Raw genomic sequence first — 22,030 nt, 5'->3', positions numbered from 1 at the left:
ATTACAGTTAGTTCCTTTACAAAGAGGTGGAGGTGGTGGGGCCACAGCACCATCATCACTGAGTGCCATAGGACACTTAACCTTTGTTTCCATATGCTGGGAACTTCCTGTTGTTCCAAGGAGGACTGGAAAATGTGTGAAAATCTCCCAGTCAGTTCCTCACAGCACACTTCAATCATTTCCCTCCCACAGCATCAGGACCAGGGCTTTTTCTCTCTTTGGTCCCACTAAGAGATTTCCACACAAACACCTCATCAGTGGGACTCTCAGAGCTACCAGCCCTTTGCTGCAATCACAAAGCTCTTCATTGAAATCAATGATATCAAAGCTGGAATCAAATGAGTCCAAGTCTTCTGCTGATTCAGCATCACATTCATCTTTGCTCCTTGTTCTGCATCCCCACCATGGACTTCATTCCTTTCCAAGCCAGCCTTGAGTGTCCTTTATTCAGCTCATCCTCTGCTTTACTTTTACACCTGATTTTAGCTGCTTTATCTCTCTTTCAACAAGTTTCTGTGCCTCAATCTTTTTCTTTTCTCCCTCATAACAAGACAGCTTCTTCTGCCTGAGAACATGTTGGAGTGATTTACTAATCCAGGGCTGCTTATTGGGGAAAATACTTCCTGTTTTCAAAGTAATCCCCATTTTTCCCAGAAAGAAATGTAAGTAGAAATCGATGATCTAAGTGAGAACATGAGCCTTTATAAAGTCCCAGTGGGTGCAGTCAAAGCAGTCCCTCAGTCCCAGTATAGAGTCTTTGGTCCAGACTGGAACAACTGTGTGCCCAGTTTGAGCTCTCTCCAGTGCTGTGACCTGACAGACCCAGAGGGGCCATCACATCACATTTAGAAGCTCCCCTAATGGAGCCACAACACATGTCCAACACTTAGTCTGTCTTGTTGGACCAACTGGAAGAAATGATTCAAGGACTTAGTCACAGAACAGAGATTCAAATCTCCAAAATCCAACTGGCTGCATCAGGACATATAGTCTGAAACTCTGCACAGTTTCCTGTTTGAAGCTGCTTCCTGTTGGCTTCAGCTGTTTGGAGTTTCCATTTTCTAAACTTCTACATTCTGAACCTTCTTCAGCTCTGAACAGATGATGAAACACTGAATGATTTCAAGCTCACACTTTGTCTAATAAACTTACATCTTTCATTCTTTATACAGATTTAGTCGCTGTGGTTTGTCAGAGATCAGCTGTGATTATCTGGCAGCAGCACTGAAGTCCAACCCCTCCCATCTGAGACAACTGGACCTGTGGGACAACAACCTGAAGGATCCAGATGTGAAGCAGCTGTCTGATCTTCAGAGTCCAGACTACAGACTGGAGACTCTGAGGTCAGTAGAGTGATGGAGTGAGTGGGTGGTGCTGTCAACAGTATTGTACTAAACACAGTCAGTATGAAACAAAGATCCAGTGTTTCCTGTAAAGCTGCCGCTTCTCAGTGAAGCTGTGAGAGGAGAATGGTGACAGGCTTCAGGATTGGACACAAACACTTCCTGTTTCTGACCTTTATGGTCACCATAGTAATGGCTGACACGCTCTGATCAAACACTGTCAACAGCCAATCAGCTCTCTGAACAAAGCAGCACGCAGACCAATGACTGCATTCGTTTCCAAGTTTAAAGCAGTGAAGAACACAGTCTGTAGGTGAGGAAGAATTTAGTGAGAGCAGATGTTTGGATGGAATTCCTCCAGTTAACAGCTGGAACTGTCCATCTGGATTGTTGGGCTTGTTGTTGGGGTTCCTACAGAGCTCAGAGTGGACACACCAAGGTTCTTCTAATGAATGAAAGTCCAAACTCAAACTAGGAGGGAAAAACATTTTCATCAACTTCAATAAAAATCCAAAGATTAGAAAAAGTGAAGCAACAATGAGTCCTAGTACAGTCCCAGCACTGAAGTCCCTGCTGCTCTTTATACTGGATGTGCTGCATCACTGACTGACAGCTGATGAAGAGTCTCTGGAAACACTCGTTTATCTCCTCTGCTCTTCCTTCTTCTCTCTGCAGGTGGAGGATATGATGGTAAACAGGACGGTGTGTGTGCTGAGAGAGGAGGAGCTGTGTCCTGATGATCCAGAGAGGTTGAAGCAGCAGCAGCTTGTGTGTAGAGACGCTCTGACTGGGCCATGTTACTGGGAGGTGGAGAGGAGAGCTTCATCCAGCAGTGACTGACAGAGGAATGAGAAGAAGTGCAGATGACTGTCAGTGCTGCAGAGTGAACTGCTCTGAGAACAGCTCCACTGTCAGACACAATGTAGAGTCCAGCATCATCCCTGTGTGTCCCTCTGGATCTGACAGAGGATCATCAGTGTATCTGGACTGCTCTGCTGCTGCTCTGTCCTTCTACAGTCTCTGCACAGTCTCTGTCTGACTCTGGCTTCAGACCCTCCTGGATCAAACTCACCTGGAAAGACTTTCAAACATCACTCAATAGATTTGAATACAGAATATATTTGATATATACTGTAGATGTACTGTAGAGTTGCAGTTTGTCACTTGTAAATACAGTCTGTGAGCAGCTATGAGCTGAAAGATCTTTCTAGAAACACGAAATGTTTTCACTCTTCTGTTGCTTTTTCAGTTCATTTTATTAGATAGTTAAGTTTGAAACAATAAGTAGTTGAAATATTAAGAAATAATACATAAGAAATAAATAGTAATCCATGTTTGTTGATTAGATTTATATGTTTAAATGTGTTATTTGTGCTAATTGTGCAATTATAGAGGAACCTTTTCTAAAGTTGTGTTGTGGCTAAGAGGGCATTTTTTGGCTGTCACACTCAGCAAGCTAATTAAGAGACGAGCCACGAGGTTTGCACGTCTGCAGAAAGATAAATAAAGAGTGCCTTTTCTGGACATCCCCACCGAGTAAAAATGAAAGTTTATTCCCTTTGAGTGAGGCCAATGAGGTAAATGTTTTGTTTATTATCGTTGTATGTAAATGCACGAGTTTTGCATGGTATTCAAGTGCAATAGCCGCAGTGTGAAGTGTAATGTGTACTTTATTGATCATTTTGTTGGAATGTTTCGTTGTATATAATGCTTAAGGACTTTAGTAAGAATATTCATTTAAGTTTGTATTTCCTTTTAGTTCTGACGGCATTGTATCGGCTGTGGTTGGACATCATTACATGTTAAGACATGTGGAAGAATCCTCCTGTCCGAAATAAATGTCAGTTTAAACACAAAGAACAAGTTGAGCTTTATTAAGACTCGAGGGGAGTAACAATGATCATTGTTCTGACAGCATTTTGAGTGGGAACAGTTCAAAGTTATTTACTGATTGAAACGAGCTGAATGTTTCTGTGCACGATGAAGAAGATCAGCAGCAGCAGCTCAGCTGATCAATGAGTTGACATCTATCAGTCGTTTCATGAGATGAAGTCATCAGCAGACATTTGTTCTAACTGTGTGATGAATGTCAGAACGTCAGGGCTCTGCTTTAGTCACTACTTGATGATCATTGGCTCATTGTTGAATCCAGTGGCCCAGTCTGACCTCTGAGGAGGAAACACATGTTTACTGAGTGAATCGCTGCCATTAGGAACTAGTTTTTCATATCACAGCCTAGAAATCACACAGGACCATTTCTGCAAGTGAAAAGTCGTGATTGGAGGAAAATAATTGTATCGTTTGTGCAACTGTTGTTTGTAAATTAAGAATTGTCCCAACTACATGTGCTGCTGACCTTTGACCTTTTCTTTAGGTGCACAGAGGCCAGAGGAGTCTGTGGAAACATCCAGAACTGAGGCAGTGCTACAGATGTCTTCAAATAAAGTGGTGTATTATCCATGGATGCGTTCCATTCCTGTTCAGACCTGCTCGCTGTCAATGGGCTTCATTCCCAGTGTTGGGGAGTAACGGAGTACATGTACCGCCGTTACATATTTAAAATACAAATATTTTTGTTGTTGTTGTTGTTGTGCTAAGCTAACAGGCAGGATGCTACAGGCATCGCCCTAACGAATGTAGCCTCATGGGCAGTGTAGTCCGTGCTGCAGGGAGAATGGACTGCCATACCCGTCTGTGAGCGCGAGGAGGGAGAAAAAGGAGAGTGGAAAACTACGAGTTGTCATCGAGCAGAAACGGGAGCTGGAAGCATGTAAATATAATAATAACCACTGCAGCCAAGAAGAGTGCCTGACGAGCCCAGTTGTAATGAGCTATTAAGACTCGACTGTACGCTGTGTTCGTGTTTTCCTCCGAAACAATAAGCTCCGTTGGAGCAGCCTTTCAACGCCTCTCTCTGTCTCTCGCTAGCAAACTTGACCCAGTCAACAAAGTAATTTTTCGGCTCCGAGCCCGACACGGACCCCGACGTATTAGCCAGAGGTCCCTTTACTACGGTTCGGAGCTGCGGAGCTTCAGTAATAGTAATAAATCACATTCATGTAGTTGTAAACAGCATGATAATATATTAAGTAATCCAAAGTATTCAGAATACGTTACTCTCATTGAGTAACGTAACGGAATACGTTACAAAATACATTTTGGGGCATGTATTCTGTAATCTCTAGTGGAATACATTTTAAAAGTAACCTTCCCAACACTGTTCATTCCATTTCAGACTGCCGGTGGTCGGCTGGAATCCAAACTCAACATGGCTCCTGTGTTAGAAGAGCCTCTGATTTTAAAATATGCACATTTAATAGTTTCTTTCCAACACTATGGAGCTACCAGCCCAGTATATGTAGCCCACAGTAGATGGAGTTATCAAGCTGCACTGACAAACATCATGACTCATGTAATCTCTACATGTGGACCTTTCACAGATGGATCCAAGTGCAGATTCAACTCTGCATTACATTTGACTTCAGCTGTTACACACTTTCATTTTCTAGCTGTGTCACTTCCTGCTTTTTGGATCAGATAGTTTATCCATGTCCGCAAATGTTTGGCTGCATATTTTTATCATCTATATTTTCCAGTCTTCATACAGCCGATATTTCATGTGAACTCCAATATGCCACCTGCCATCACGTTTTCAGGGTTCATTCAGTGTTGGAAATGTAGGACAAACAGCAGCACATGTTCTCTAAATGTTTGCAGTAATTTTTAAATGAAGCTGATACTACATGAGACATTTTCCACATTTATTGTCTTTGAACAGAGAATAATAAAGCCATCAAACATATACAGGTTTGTGCAAATACAAATGCCTGTGGTGCATTTGATGACCTGCAGAGGAGAACAAGTCGGGCTTTTCAGCCCTAACACAACCTCTTTGTTCTCAATACTACAAAACCTTAAAAGGCTGATATGCAAGTTTGCATGAATCACCAACACAGTTGTATTTTTTCTACTATAGTTATATTTAAGGTGATCAAATATCTGCTGACTGATTAGATCCAGTATCTATTACAGATGAACTGGATATCACAGCGCATGCTGTTAATCCGTCATATCAAACTAAACAGTGTTGCTGGTGTAAATATCCTCCAATAAAGTCAGATTGTTGTGATTATGCTTCATTTTTATGTACTGGGGTATCAATGACCCCCACGCTGCCGCAGCAGCGCCTGTGCGTGGCCCCCAAGTGCTACGTTTTCTTTCCCGATCCCCTGACGAACCCATTAGAATCGCTCTGGGGCACTCTTCGACCCCAAATGATCGTTCTGTTTTTTTCATTCTCATTCACCTGTCTCTACTGAGGGTGGGGTACTTTGGGACCCCCGGGGTCTGGGGCTGCCCCGAAGGGGAGCAGGGGGCATATAAGTCTGTGGACGGACCTGCGCTAGGTTCTTCGGATCACAATGTTATTCATCTCCTCCCTGCTTACAGATCTGTGATTAGGAGGGAGAAGGCCTGTGTGAAGCGGACTAATGTCTGGACAAAAGACAGTTGTGTTGCCCTTCAGGGGTGTTTTGATTGCACTGATTGGTCCTTGTTTCAAGAGAGCACTTCTGATTTGGATGAACTCACTGATGTGGTGTGTAGCAAAGACTCTGTGATTCCAGTCAGAGAATTTAAGACTTTCCCTAATAACAAACCGTGGCTCTCTAAAGATATTAAGGATCTGATACTTAAAAGGAAACTTGCTTTTAACGAGGGAGACGTTCCCACTATGAGAATATTGAGGAAGGAGGTGAGGGCTGCACCCTCTGTCAGAGTCAAAGTCTTTAGGTCTGTAAGGGATATAATACTCTTCATCTTTGCCTGACTGCCTCTTTTTCTTGGTCTTTGGTCGCTCTTCGCCATCTTCCTGCTGACCTCTTCTTTTACCACCTACCATCTCTGAAAACACCCCCTGGTGGAAATAGAAAGAATTACATGGTACAAAGTGACAAAACATGATACAGAGATCCTACTATCTTCCTCTTCTAGTTTGTATACAACATCATCTACATCAAAACTGCACTTTATTTTGCTTCTTCTTTATCAGACAGCACAAACAACTTTCTCATTTTGACTCAAATATTGGTTTTGAATGAAAATTATGCAACAATCCTGGGTGTTTATTCAACTTGTGAGCAGGTTTTCTAATCCACCGTACTATTATTATTGACACTAGTACATGTTCGTGCTGCTGGCAAACTAATAAACTCAAGAGCATATAGCAAAGCAAAAAAGTGAAAAGTAGGTCTTGCCTACATAAATAAACATAAGACAGTTGTGAGACTTTGACATAGTAACATGTGCAGTAATATTTACACCTGTGATGACATCTCACAAGCATTAGCCTTATTTTGAAACCAAGATTGTTTACACAGAGTTTGTAATTGCAGAGAAATGCTCCATTTATTTTGGTCATTTCATTTTTGAGCAGGAAGCTCACCTTTTTTGTTATAGCCTTTAGCTGAATAGAGAGTTTTCCAATTAAATACATATTCTTTAAATAATGTTCCCTCTTATAAGAAGTAGGATAATTAAATTAAAAAAAAAAAAAACGTATTATACCTCTATCACTTAGAAAAAAACGCTGTTTTTTTTCTGTTGTCTGTTATATAACGTTAGTGATGCTCGTTTCAATTCATTTCTTAATCAGCTAAACAAGTCAGTTAAGAAACAGTCAAATATTAAGTTAAATTTGAAAACGGTTTAAAAAAAAACATCCCCATTCCAAAATGTCACATGACAATCTCATTGGCTCACGGAGTTATGATGTCACTACACTTTGATCTTTTGAAGTTTTTCCTTAAACAGGAATATTTTGCCAAATATTCTGCAAAATGATGCACAGCAGAGAAAACATACTGGCTGTCTGTATAAATGTTTATTTGTTTATCTTTGTGTATTTCACATGCGCGAATCACAGCTATCAGCTCAGCGCTCTGTGCAGAATATGAAGAAGAAAGTGGTTTTGCTTCTATTATCCTACTATCTGTGGTTACTGCGTAACCTACACAATTTCGGCCTGTGCTGTAAGGTCAAATAAGTTCTTAAGTTGCTGCCTCAAAACTGTTTTGCATTATTTCTCTGTGGCCTACTCCTACAATCTCGTGTGAAGTGACCTTCCTCTCCACGGTTCTAGCAGGCGTTGTCTCTATGTTATCTGCTGTTTCTGCGTGACTGTCTGCAGCCTTGGTGTTTGTGACTTTGCTCGCCTCTCTGTTCCTGATAGCCACCTGCGGATTAGTGTTTTAGTCTATTGTCAACACGTCAGCCTTATTTTTAAGTTACAGAATGCTTCTTCTTTTTTTTGTCTTGGTTTGGGAGAATAGATGCAACACTACATTTTCACTTAAGGCAGTTTGAAATAATTTCTAGTTTTCAAACAAATCATGGATCTCACACATTTCAAACTTTCAAGTTGTTTCCCATTTATACATATATATATATATATATATATATATATATATATATATATATATATATATATATATATATTTAACTTTGCATTGCTCATAGCTCATAGCTCTAAACCTAGGCATTTTTCAATCATATGCCTAATCACCATGTGTCACTGTGATTCTCAAGTATTGTCACAAGTTCGTTTAAATTCGTTTCCAAAACCAACAAAATAATCAAACAAAAACATAAACGTGTCAGGACACAAAAGAAAAAAGAAAAATGCTGCCACCCGAACAAGGCAGAAGTCTGCATATGTTGGCTTTTAATAGCATGCAGCTTCTGCTCTAAAAGAAACAAATAAATAAAAATAAAAGAAAATGTGTAACATGCTCATCAGCTTAGCAGTGTCTACATATTTAATTCAGCTTCTCAATCCTGTAGTTTTAGCTGTTGTCTACAGGGTTTTGCTTATTGGTTGTTATTATAGGTGTGCTCTATATCTCAGCAATGTGTCATGCTAGAATGATAGCTGTGAAGCTGGTCAAGTGCCTCTATGCACTTCATTAGTTAGTTATTCTCTGTATTGTCTTCATCTCACATGTCATTACACTGAGTTTCAGCAAACCTTAAGCTTGATGCAGACTACTGCTTAACAATTATCCACCTCACATCATAACCGACTAAGGTGCCTCTTCATATTAACATTATGTCATTGTTAATATTATCCTCTTTGTCTTATATAACAGCAATAGCATATTATAATATTTTATTAGTGTGTACCACTATACTACTACTGAGCCAATTTGATAGTTAGGATCATCTTATTTAGCAAACAGATAATTTAGAATTCATCCAATCTGCGGTCACATTTGTTCTCTCTGTTGCATGGCGGACCAGGCAGTTCTATTATAATATATTATTTATATTTTATTTTGTATCCATCAAGGGCTTCAGATGACCTGCAGTATCATCCTTTTCCCAAGGTGGAGACAGTTACCTTTTCACACACTGTCCTTGGCTGAACAGTGACACAGCCTTAATATACCTTATTTATTTTATTAAAATATTTTCGTGTGAATTATTTGCTTTATATCCATTTTATACATTGTGGGCATGGTCATCATGCCAACTGTGTTTCATTGATAATATCACTTTACAGGTTGTTATCCTTGCTATTATTAATTTCAAATACTCTAAAGATAATTTCTACTGTAATTTTCCCTTTGTTTATCTTTATTTCGTACTTTTTATATTTATATCTACTCAGTGGGGTCTGTTTTCAACCCTTTGGCAAAAAGATTACGCCGCTTCTCCTTCCTGTCGTGGCCGGCCAAATGACCTCTTAGCCATCCAAAGGGCATTACATGACAGTAAGAAGGAAAACTACCATCTCCAGAATAAAATTCAACAGATTGAAGATGAGAAACTTCAACTGGAGGAGAAGTGTAGACAGATGGAAGTGAAATATAAAAACCTGGAAGAAAGACAACAACGCCAGCCCGACATAAATATTATTAATGACGGTTGGGGAATCAAGTTTGGACAAGCCCGAGACCAGATTGTCTTCCTAATTAAGGAAGACAAGCAAAAGAGCGCGGAACTAAAGGAGATGTCCAACCAGCTTAAAGACAGCAAAGCTACGGTTGAGAAGACAGAATGGGATCTCCAATATATGGACCAAAAGAATCGGCTGCTCCAAACAAACTTCGATGAAGCTGTGAAAAAAAATAAAGAAATCCTCCAACAGAAGGAAGAACAGGAGAAAAAGCAAAGAGACATGGAGCACAAACTCAAAGTCACGGAGGAAAAATACACAATGCTGAAAGAAAAGGTGGATGATACTCTGCGCCAAAATAAAGACCTTCTTCAAGAGAAAAAGCAACTAGAAGGGGAAAAAGAAAAACTGGACAAACAATGCTCACACATGCAGAAAAGGATGGATCAAATGGCGAGAAACAACTCCGAGCTCACTAAGGGGATATTGTTGGAATACAACAACTTGAAGCGCAAACACACTGAAATGCAGGCGCAAAAGCAAGAACAAGACAACATACATGGCGACCTGCAGCGTACGCTCCAAGATATCCACAGAAGAAATGAGGAGCTACAAGACATGTACAAAGAAGTACAACAGAGAAACACAGACATGCACAAGGACAAGATAATGCAGGAGGAAACATCCAAAGAGCTCAAGGAAAAGCTTGAAGAAAAACAAGCAACATTGGAAGAGGTGGAGAAAACATGCAAGAAGCTTGAGAAACAAAACGTAGAAACCATCGATGAGTTGAGAACCCTCATCCTGGAAAAAAAAGCTCTTGTAGAAAACTGCATGAAAAAGAAGAACAAACGCTTCCGCTGGCCCTGGAGGAGGAACTCTACTGCTTCCTCACCTGGTGTAGCCTCGTCTTGCTCCACCTCTGTTCACCTCCCCAACCAGTCCCGGCAGTTGACTGTCCCCTCCTGAGCCTGGTTCTGCCGGAGGTTTCTGCCCGTTTAAAGGCAGTTTTTCCTCCCAACTGTCGCCTAGTGCGTGCTCAGAGGGGATTGTTGGGGATTTCTCTCCTCTACCTTGTTTCATTATTTACTTAACTTTTTGTTCTTACTTCATTTTACCTTGTTTCATTATTTACTTGTTAACTCTTTCTTTTTCAACTTATTTATAAAACAATAAACAATTGAATTTATCCTTTGAGTATTTTTCATCTATACCTTTTTCAAACATTCATATCTGTCGTTTATCTTCTTCTTGAAACCTCATAAATGGTGAAGGAAAAATCCAACAGTTCATCTATATATAAAGAAGCACTTAAACTAAAACTGACATAGCTACGTTAATCCTACCGTAAAACAATAAGACGAGGTACGACCTCTCTCATGCTCCTAGGATGTGGGGGTGAACGCCAGAACACCCTGGAATGTTACAGACCTCCTAGGATGAGACATTCTTTCAATATGCCACCAACTATATACTTCTACACACAAATGATTACATGCAGTATTCTACCATATGCAAACTTATATCATTAAAAGACTATACTGACTACTAAGTAAAATTTTCCATTGACATACTTCATCATGAGAAGTATGGCTGCTGTGCCAACCTTGTTGTTGGTCAAAACTCCCTCACTTTCTATCTGCTGGATGAGTGTCCTTATACCAAGGTTCCATTTGAGCTTCTGGCTGGAGAAATAGTTAATAATCCTTCTGCCTTTGGTTACGAGGGCCTGACCTAAGCGCTCACTGATATCGATGCCTGTGAGTTTGTAAAAGTGGTTCGAAAGACCTTTCCGAGTAAACAAGAATGGCCACTGCTCCTGAATTTCAGCTACTGAAGGTGAGGGACAACTGTTGATAAGCTGCCGCTGAGAAATATATGTGAGGCACATGAAGTCATCCACATCAGGTCTCTCCACAGCTCCAGGTCCTTGTGAATTGAAAATTGTTAACAAGATGTGTTTCTTTTCCTCTAAAGAAGTTGGCGTTTCCCCCTCAGGAAGTTCAACTGGCTGCCAATTTATACAACCATAGCTATCAACAAGGCATCTAACTTTTTTAGGTGGGGTTGCACTACTGTTGGGACTGCAGTCTTCCTCATTCCTGGTTCTCTTTGTTTGACGAAGACGATTTGATGCTTCTTAGTAGTGAATAATGTCCACAACCCAGTCTTTCTCCCTTTTCAGTAAGATCTGCAGATGTTTGAGGGTATCTGTTTACAATGATTTTAGCAACTTCTTCACATGATGCACGTTTAGGGTTTCTGCAGTGAACTTGCATGGCCGCCACAACAATTCTGACCATACTTCTCCTGTCCTCTGGATGAGCTCTGTCTCCTCTTGTGATTGCATGCGACAGTCGGAGTGGAAATCTTTCCCAAGGAATCTGTAAGTGTGAGACCCAAGAGCTGGAGTAATGGTTGTACATAGTGGTGGACGTGGAGGAGGAGGGGTGAGGTGGATGGCTTGATGTTTCAGCTGATGCAGCAGGGCAAGGCTCCAGAGTAATGGTGTCATTCAGGTTCTCTGGTCTGTTGCCATCTAAAAAAATAAATAAATAAAGATCATTGGAAAAGCTACCTTAAAAAGCTACTATGTCAACAAATATGTCCTCACTAAAAGATGAACCCTTCAATTAGGATTGAGTAGTAACGGCAAGGCAGTTTTGGGGACCTTGTCTGAAGATGAAAAGAAGCAATCCCAGGACTGCAAAAGAACTACAAACTCAAGGTCTTGCATTGAAAAGACCTTGAGTCAATATGTTTTACAGCATGTCACAATTTCAAACCCTTAGTTGTACCACTACCAATGAAAGGTTAATGGTGTTAGATTTAGTGTCTACTTTTGTTTATGTTTTCCGTGTTAATTATCTACCGGACAATGTGAGCCCCAAAAACGCTCTTCAATATTATACTGTCAAAGTACATGTGTAGTATGGTGAAGAGGAAAAAAAAAAGCTAATCAAGCTAATCAGTGACATATGAGTCTATGAGTGACCTTCAAATCATAGACTCAAGTCTATGATTTATACAGAACCTACACAAACCTCCTTTAAATGCAAGAAGTAGTTTACGTATTTGAATTGGTGTGAGAAAGGGTTTGAGATCTTCTGCCTCCACAAACAAAAGATCACTTTTTTGTTGTACACCAATAACGTCCGTCAGATGTTCTACAATGCAGATTATTTTCTCTCTGTCTAGTGCCGGCAGGAGCCTTGTGAGTTCCTCTTCAATTTCCATCCCTGAAAAGAATTAAGAGGAAACTGAATGGTGTAGGGCGACAACAAAAAGGCCTGCCATGTTATAAAGTGGTAGTGGGTAATAATCCATCAGACTGTCAGCATTTACACACACACTTCTTTCTGTAGGGCAACGCAAGCAGTGAAGTCCAAGGTCAATGAGAAGTACTGAGTGATGCAACTCGAGCACAAAGTACAATCCAGAATCATTAACAAGTATAACAGCTATCTTCCCAAAAAACCAAGCCATCGTCAGTGTCATCTACAATGGAAACATAGCCTTTCACATACTTGGTACCTTTGTGGACAACTGCTGACACATCCAAAGTGGTCTGATTAGTGCAGCCGGCTTTTGCCACAGCTTCTTGAATGACAGCGTTGTAAAGATGATGATTGTAATCACTTGCTTCTCCAATGATTTGAACTGTAGGTGGAAACAATTGGCCCACTGAGAGGTAGGACTGCAGTAACTGATGCCGTTCTGTCAGAGTCTTGCATAAGTTGACGAAGTTGTGCACTGTTCTTGTACATGCTTTGAAATACGAGTGGTTGCTCTCCAACCTAAGGGTCCACAAACGAATGAGTGGTCCAAAGTGAAGGATAAGCTCTGCATAATGTAACAAATAGTGATGTTTAGCTTTTAAAGCTTTGTCAGGAAACCTACTGTGTCTCAGATGTATATAGTCCTCTATCAGTATCTTTAGGTAGGCAATGTCATTGTGACTTATTTTGGGGGCACATACAATATCAACAATGTCTCTAAGTTTAAGGCATAACTGCCAAACCTCACTATCCACAGGATGTTTTATCTTTTCACCAATGTACAGAGGCAGAAGTCGTAGAAGACACCAGTTCTGTGCTGCTGAACCCCCCCCCGGCTCTGCCCTGTTTTCACCTCACATGGCTTACTTAAAGCATCACTTCCTACGTGTTTGAACTGTACAATTGCTCTGTTTAACTGGTTGTATGTGAAATGCCCTTCCACTTGCACAAGGGTATCAATATATAGCGACAAGTCACTGGAAACCACTCCTTCAAATAAATCATGGCCCAAACATGGAGGTAACCCAGAGCACACATGGAAATACTTCAGTGAATTAAACACAGAGTCAAATTTAATGCCATTCACAACCGAGTGGTCACTTGTAGAGAGGACCTCAACACTGTCTTTATAGTTATCAGCTGTTCTTTTTTGTCCAAGTGATAGTGGATCATTGATAAAGCTTTCCCTGTCAATTAAGCAGTATCTGCAAAAATGTTTGCTGCAGCTGAAATTCTCAGTGAAACCACCTATGCAGTGGGAGCCCAGATTGTCTCCTAAGATGGCTATCAAAGCTGCCTTCATTATGGTTCCATCCTCTACCAGAACACCTGTCTCTTCCATATCTTTAAGATCTGCAATAAGACTGGAAAAAACTTTGTTATGGCCAAAAGGTTTGAAGTCAGTGTTCCTGCAAAGCAGAACAAGTTGCATTGCATCAACAGAGGCCGGTTGTGTGGCAAGATCTCACCTAGAGTCATGTACACTGCCAGGATTTTATGTTTCTTTTTGCCAGACCCTAATGGATTAACCACTTCAAATGCATCTTGGTAGAGAATGAGTGAAAGAGATGATGGATAGTGCTGTAAAAGTGCATTATCCTTGACATTTTGACCATCTGAGACATCCTCTAAAACCATGTCTGGTGATCGGCGTAGTTTTGACTGTTTGTACTGTTCCCGTATTGTGGGTTGTCTCAAGAGAGACTTCAGTGTTTCTTTAATTGGCACATACTGAAAATAACGCTGTTTGCCTGTACTGTCAGATCCTAAAAAAAATTGAGTGGGTTCCACATAACTGAAATTTTCTTTGAAAAATGTCTTCCTTGTTTTGTCAGATCTCAACACACCTTTATTGTACAGTGTTAAGAGATCATTCTGTGAAAGTTCTTGAATGATGTTATCCACTTCTGCCTGTGGAATATTAAATGCAGACAGTTTGTCAGACAGTTTTGCCACGACATCGTGCATTGCACAGCTGTGAAGATCCTGAAATTCCTCTATGATGCACTGTATAGTGCTGGTTGGCAAGAGCATTTTAGCCTGCATTTTGAAATAAAATAAAGCCAATCGATCTAGAAATAAATCTTCATCAGTAGTATTGTGTTGTGAATCCCTGTCTTCTAATAGATTAACTGTGTCCTGTCCTTGTATTATGGCAATTTCACCAATTTCTTGTTGCCTTGACTGCTGAACTGTCTGCTTATGTTTTCGAGAAATATGGCTGGAAAATGATGTTCGGAAAGTGGCAGGGCAGTTCTCAGTTCCACAGGAAAACCTATAGTTAGCTACATGTTTGTGGCTTTTAACATGCAAACTGAACAATATAAATTTCCGTGCACGGAAGCCACAAAATTTACAAATAAACATAGTTGCAAAAACTTCAATGACAAATTACCTATCCAAAAAACATATGCAATGCAAAAAAAAAACAACCCAAAACAAAATAAGAGTATTGTCAATAGGGACCAATTCCCAGTTTTGACATGATCAAAATGATTCACAAAAGGCTTCAATGAACACAAAATGTGTGCCGACAAAAAGCACAGTAAAGACAAGTGAGCAGTCCACAAAAATGAAAAAATATTTGAGCTCGACGCTTGAATGAGTTTAGCCTGACTTAGTCAGCACCCCGCACTGTACAGGTAGTACAAGTACACCTGAAAACACCGACCATTTACCACCTTTAAGCATGGTAAATGGGCGTAACCTCGTTAGTTCGCCCATTTACCTGTTGCAAGCATCCATGTTTCTATCATCTATTGACATTTTGTCTTAGCATTTGATTGGAAAATAACCTGGCACGGTAGCTGAAAAATCAAACCAAACAGTAATGAGAACACATTTCTGACTTCTCTCGAATAAGTGAAAAAACACTTACCTTCAGACCGATTCGCTGATTCCAATTCAACTTCAATGTTTCCCATGTCAGTCAGTCTTAGGGAAAAAGTGTTAAGTTTAGATGTTTCATTTACTTTGAGATACTCCCGCATTAATTGGATGAGAAATTTGGAGTCTAGCAGAGTTAGAACGAATAGCATACGATCTTCAGATATAATCCAACCAACTGTGCATTTGACCTGATTGAACTCCATCCAGTTACCTCTGACTGCTTCTAAGTTGCACATCTTAACGGTCCGTAAATTGTCTCTGTTGTTCTTCCACCATCTCATCATCTCTATGTGCTGCAGCAAACTGGGACTGTGGCACAGAATAGTTGATGGTCATGTTGTTCTCCTGCTTTGCAGCTTTGTTTGAGTCTGAATCGCGTCTTAAACACGCACAACTAAGAAAAGCAGATCAATATTTTCTTCTTGTTGTTATTTAATGGTGGTTGGCAACCAGCGAAAGGAGCATTAACCGCCTCGATCAATATCTTCTATCCGCCATTGTTGTTTTGAAAGTGTGCGCCATACGTCACGTTGTACGACAGGTAAAGGTGTGGTGTCGACTATGGCTCTCCCATTGAGATGTGTAACAAGTGCTACACACACCTGTCGCATAAAACGCTTTAAAAATGTAACATTCGCTTTAAAAACACAACCCAACGCGCTAAACATGAACAAACAAAAACACCCGTGTTACATTATCATGTATATCCAGGACATCTCTTCTGAACCGAGACGAAGTGGTGCTACAAGGGAATTATTTCTATAGGAGAGTGCATTTAATAGCAGTCTGTCCTGCCACAAAATGCACCGCTAAAAATACAGTTTCTGCTTGTCCCAGGATTTATTAAATTTGAGAGTGAAGTTGTAGGACTGATGCTGGTTAGTGGTGTAAGTTTCATGGATGTGACACCTGAACTTGTGTAAAATGACCACCAGAGCATATTCCGGGATTTCTGGTTAGTTCACTGGAGTTAAGCAGAGGTGTCTTAAAAGTACCACCTTATAAAAAATAAAATGAAGTTCCAGTATAAAAAAGAATAAGAAGAGAAAAAGCTACACCCTGCTAAATGCAGTAACTTTTAAACATTACTCTAAATGTAACATATAGAAAGGAAATCAGTCTAAGTATACTTTACCTAGTAAGTATACTACAAATGCTTCTTGGGACTACATTGGCCCCCGTTTTAGTAGATAGAAGTATACTTGAAATTAACTTTTAGATGTACTTTTTGTTCACTATAACTGTACTAGCATAATGTCCTTTCCAGTCTATAAGAGTATACTTAAAATATACTCTACTCTAACACAATACTAAACTTACAAGTATACTATTGATTTACTTTTTACTTTATATTTGGCTTACTTCCGATTAACACATAGTAATTAAAATCCAGTTGAAACATATTTTTCACATGTAACAAATCACTCCATTCCCCAGACAGTCAGATAATAGTTCCAACTATCAATTCAATTTCAATTCAATTCAATTGTATTTATATAGCGCCAAATCACAACAAAAGTGGCCTCAAGGCGCTCCATAGATACAGAGAAAAACCCAACAATCATATGACCCCCTATGAGCAAGCACTTTGGCGACAGTGGGAAGGAAAAACTCCCTTTTAACAGGAAGAAACCTCCGGCAGAACTAGGCTCAGGGAGGGGCGGGGCCATCTGCTGCGACCGGTTGGGGTGAGAGAAGGAAGACAGGACAAAAGACATGCTGTGGAAGAGAGACAGAGGTTAATAACAAGTATGATTCAATGCAGAGAGGTCTGTTAACACATAGTGAGTGAGAAAGGTGACTGGAAAGGAAAAACTCAATGCATCATGGGAATCCCCGGCAGCCTACGTCTATTGCAGCATAACTAAGGGAGGATTCAGGGTCACCTGGTCCAGCCCTAACTATATGCTTTAGCAAAAAGGAAAGTTTGAAGCCTAATCTTGAAAGTAGAGATAGTGTCTGTCTCCTGAATCCAAACTGGAAGCTGGTTCCACAGAAGAGGGGCCTGAAAACTGAAGGCTCTGCCTCCCATTCTACTTTTAAATACTCTAGGAACAACAAGTAGGCCTGCAGAGCGAGAGCGAAGTGCTCTAATAGGGTGATATGGTACTACAAGGTCATTAAGATAAGATAAGATAACCTTTATTAGTCCCACACGTGGGAAATTTGTTTTGTCACAGCAGGAAGTGGACAGTGCAAAAGTTATGAGGCAAAAATTAGGATACAATAAGAATAAATACAGTACACAACTGTATAGAATAGAATAAATAAAATACTATATACAGTAGAATAAAATAAAATAAATATACAATAAGATAAACATAGAATACAAATACAAATGCTATATACAACTGAGTAAAAATACAACGATGACAGAAAGGATTATTGCACTTAGTATTATTGCATATGTATGGATGTGTGTGTTTGATCAGTTAAAGTTTTTATTATGGAGTCTGACAGCAGTGGGGAGGAAAGACCTGCGAAATCTCTCCGTCCCACACCGTGGGTGCCGTAGGATAGGCCTGATTATTTAAGACCTTGTATGTGAGGAGCAGGATTTTGAATTCTGGATTTAACAGGAAGCCAATGAAGGGAAGCCAAAACAGGAGAAATCTGCTCTCTCTTTCTAGTCCCTGTCAAGAAGGCTTCCTTTGCAGAGAACTACACTCATAGTTCACGTACCAGAATTATATTGCAAACAGGTGAGAAAATGATTTGAGAGTTGAGGTGTATTAACTATTAACCCTTTTCACTCACGGTTTAAACATTTTTTGCCACTCTGTTACTCTGTTCAAAAGGTAAAAGACATTACACAAGAATTTGTGACAAATTCTTGTTTAAAACATCAATTATTTGTTTCATAGTTGTTTTAATTTTACAGTTAAAGCACTGCAATCCTTGCTGGGTATTTCGTTGTACTTCTTAGTATACTTCAGGTATACTTCAAATACTTCAAATAGTGTAGCTGCAACTTACTCCTTAAGTTAAAAATGATGCTGCATATTGTAGTTTACATGTGATACTACTCTCACAATGAATTGCATTTTATGGTAATACACTCTGAATGAGGATTTAAGTAATTACTCTTAGATCTACAGTAGAAAACAACAGAAATCCGGATGGTGTAATAGTATAATCTCAGTAACATCACCAATTGTTACGTTTGCTGTATTTTACAGTTGTTTCCATGAGTACGGTGAGTTACCGTAAAAATAATGTAATCTCATGGAATTTTCCCACAATTACATGCAAATTACAGTACCAAACTGCAAACATCCTTTAGAGTTTTTTACTGTTGATTTTGCAGTACTAAGCTATGGAAATTACTGCAAAGGCTAACAGTGTAACATCAAATTGTAACATCAAATCCGCTCCGCCGATGGTTGACTCCAAATCTCCCGAACACTATGTCGATCTGAGAAAGCAAGACCGAGACCAAAGTCTGTCGAGACCAAGACCACGTAAAAGTGGTCTCGAGACATCCAACTCTACCACACGTCAACCTATTAACTCACTTCTTCAACATCTCTTTTCCTTTCTCTCCAACTGCTCTTCTAACTTTCAACTGACTCATGCTGAGTGAACCCTTTCCCACACAACCATTCTCTGCCATCTAACACAACATACTTTTACCCACAGTTCTTGCCATACAGTCACACAGGAGTTTGTCATCCGGCTGCCCAGTGGAACGTCCGCCGCTTTACTGGCTCTAGATCCCATTTTGCTACACGAGGCGTCCCCCGTGAGGTTCCTTGCTTGAACACCGCCACTCCACGAACATTGTGGTACGCAGAAATGGTTCCAGACAGTGGACTGGAACACAGGCCTGGGGAATCAAACACCCAGGATTTTGCCTCCGGTGTCGGCAGGCGTTCCCCTCCTCGGCCAGACAAAAAACTCCCCATGACTGTATACAGGTTAGCTACAGCTCACCCATCTGCAGGAGTCCCCTCAAAGAGATGGATGAAATTAAAGAAATTCTAATATAATACTAAAGCTAGAGCTCTCTGGCAACAGAGAGGCTGCTTCCTACTCATTTATCTCCATCAAACCAGGCTCAATTCAATCTGTAACAGGATTACTAATATTCACTGTATTTCAGAATGACAAAACACAGATACTCACTACTTTCTTGTGGCTGAGACTGGTAAGTACTCACTAAATGTAACATTTATAACAGGAATAACCATGGACACTGTAAAAAGCTGCTCACATATTTAAATGTTACACTGGAGATTTAAAAACAATTACAATTACTTCTGTGGCAGTACTGGCACAATTAGTTCCTGGTCTGGGACCCCAAGGAGCGTGATGGTGTCACTAAGACTTCTCTACCTGTGAGGGAGCTCTGGTCTCCAGACATCATTGTTTATGAGTTGTAAGCACTTCAAATATAACATACATCCATACATACATCCATCCAACTTCTCCCGCTTATCCAGGACCATGGGGGCAGCAGCCCAAGCAGAGAAGCCCAGACTTCCCTCTCCCCTGCCACCTCCTCCAGCTTGTCTGGGGGAACACCAAGGCGTTCCCAGGCCAGCTAAGAGATATAATCTCTCCAGTGTGTCCTGGGTCTGCCCCAGGGCCTCCGAATCTCCGAATCGTATCTCTGCTTTTCGCAGATGACGTGGTTCTGTTGGCTCAAAAACAAAAGTGAGGGGAGATGTGTGATTTAAGTAGTGATGAGAATGATCAAAATGTCTCAGTGTGTCAGTTGCAGGTGGGAAGCAGACCTGGATCAATCTCCACAGGCGGCGGTCGGAGTAAAATAATAGCTTAACATCATTAGAAACACCCAGGACGAGTTTTGGCTGAATTGTTTTACAGCTTCACTTCCATGTGTTCCTCATCCCGAAAAGCAAGCTCCAAGGATGTTAACGTCTCCCTGAAAACAAGAAATGCAGATCCAAAAGCAACAACATGGCAGGTCAAGAGACAACAGCAGTATCCTGAGCAGCGAGGGGTCCAGCAGCAACAGCAGTATGTGCAAAAGGCATCAGCAAGGAGAAAACACCATCATCATGACTGGATGGATGGAGATGCAATGGACTGCTGCAAGGGGGGAGACGAGACTACAGTGGAAGGAGGGGGAGGAGACATGGAAGAACGCTGTTGTTTAGTGTGGGAGATCAAATTGGGCTAAGGAACCTGGGGAGGAAAACCGACTGCCTTTGAGTGGAGAATTGAAAAGTGTCTGAAACACTGCAAGGAGGAGAGGCACACAAAAATCACACACACAAACAGAAAATGCATTAATCCTATTAAGACATATACACATGCAATGAAGACCAGATAACATCTTAAGCATGCGTTTCTGTTTTATCATCTTGTCCAGTTCACTTAGTGGGATGAGAGGTGATATGTAAACTAGTGGACTAGTATTATGTTAGGAAAGATGATTGAATGATAGCAGGTGTAAACAGAATGCTGTAGAGAGGGTTTAAAATGGGTGGCACTAATAGATTCTGGGTTCTGATGTGTGGGGGAGGTTTTACCATGACACACACCTGGTTACATGGGAAGAAACTCATTATCTAATAGAACAGCAGTGTTATGTGGTGTGTGTGGTGTGTGTGGCTGATGGATGAATGTTTTGGGGATTTATCTGGCTGAGGCATTTTCTTTTGTTACCAAGTTGAACCTGCCAATTAGTTTTGGTTTGAATTACCCTTCCAAGATGAAGAGCATGCTTAGATATGTCCTAACTAGGCCTTCCTGTCTGTTTGTTTTTTTACTTTCACAGTGCACTGAAAGTTTTGTTTGGTCATGCAACACGCAGCACCTGTACATAAAAGGCCAAAGCAGACTGTACTTCCTCAGAAGGCTGAGGTCCTTCAACATCTGCAGGAAGCTCCTGAGGATGTTTTATCAGTCGGTGGTTGCAGGAGTACTGTTCTATGCTGTGGTGTGCTGGGGGAGCAGCACAGCAAAGGACTCATCCAGGCTGGAAAAACGAATCAGGAAGGCTGGCTCTGTGGTCGGCATGAAGCTGGACACTTTGGTGACAGTGGCAGAGAAAAGGACATTAAAGAAACTGATGGACATTATGGAAAATGCTGGGCATCCTCTGCACGTGCTCGGAAATAATCAGAGGAGCCTATTCAGCGACAGGTTGCTTCTCTCAAAGTCAAGAACCAACAGGCTTAAAAACTCCTTTGTCCCACACGCCATCAAACTGTTTAACTCCTCATTGGAGGGGAGAGGGAGGGGAGACAGGAGGACAAAGGCGAGTGGGAACAACTGAGCTGTAGTGCCTTTTCACTGTGCAATGTTTGCAATATTTTTTTATATTTGACCTTTTTTGTGGGGCAAATAATATTGACACCAGTCATTTTGTGTTTTTCTGAAATGATTCTGTTGTTGTGTACAAAATATTTAAAAAAATTAAGCTATAGGGAAATCCTCTGGTGTAAAATCCTGTTTAAAAAAAGCACTTGGGACAATTGTGTTGGTGACAGCTTTTGTTATAATATCAATAATATTTCTATGAATATGGGATACTGTTACATGTTTGCATAGACTTTTGTGGAATATGGAGACACTCCTGGCATTATATGAGCAAAGTGAGACTCATTTTTTAGGGTTGGTGGAGATGAGTGTGAAGATCCAAACAATCCCTGTCA

The 22,030-nt window shown here is 40.6% G+C and overlaps 2 protein-coding genes across 3 annotated transcripts in view; both read left to right on the top strand.

Moving 5' to 3' along the window:
• Nucleotides 1-2,564, top strand: part of LOC309700619 (protein NLRC3-like) — a 220,990-nt gene extending 218,426 nt beyond the window's left edge. For both annotated transcript variants that reach the window (XM_082524284.1, XM_082524286.1), the window contains 2 exons: nt 1,173-1,343; nt 2,019-2,564. In XM_082524284.1, coding sequence (XP_082380410.1) covers nt 1,173-1,343; nt 2,019-2,031 — 184 coding nt within the window. In that variant the 3' untranslated portion in view covers nt 2,032-2,564. The remainder of the gene's footprint in view (nt 1-1,172; nt 1,344-2,018) is intronic.
• Nucleotides 2,565-3,076: 512 nt separating this feature from the next.
• The window catches only part of LOC309700575 (NACHT, LRR and PYD domains-containing protein 3-like), a 133,432-nt gene continuing 114,478 nt past the window's right edge, over nt 3,077-22,030 (top strand). Inside the window, exon 1 of the mRNA XM_082524195.1 lies at nt 3,077-3,183. The gene's annotated coding sequence lies outside the window, so the exon portion shown is untranslated. The remainder of the gene's footprint in view (nt 3,184-22,030) is intronic.

This window comes from Aulonocara stuartgranti (assembly GCF_965226115.1).
Source record: "Aulonocara stuartgranti genome assembly, chromosome: 3".
In the NCBI taxonomy this organism is placed as follows: domain Eukaryota; kingdom Metazoa; phylum Chordata; class Actinopteri; order Cichliformes; family Cichlidae; genus Aulonocara; species Aulonocara stuartgranti.
This window is presented reverse-complemented; position numbering and strand designations above follow the sequence as displayed.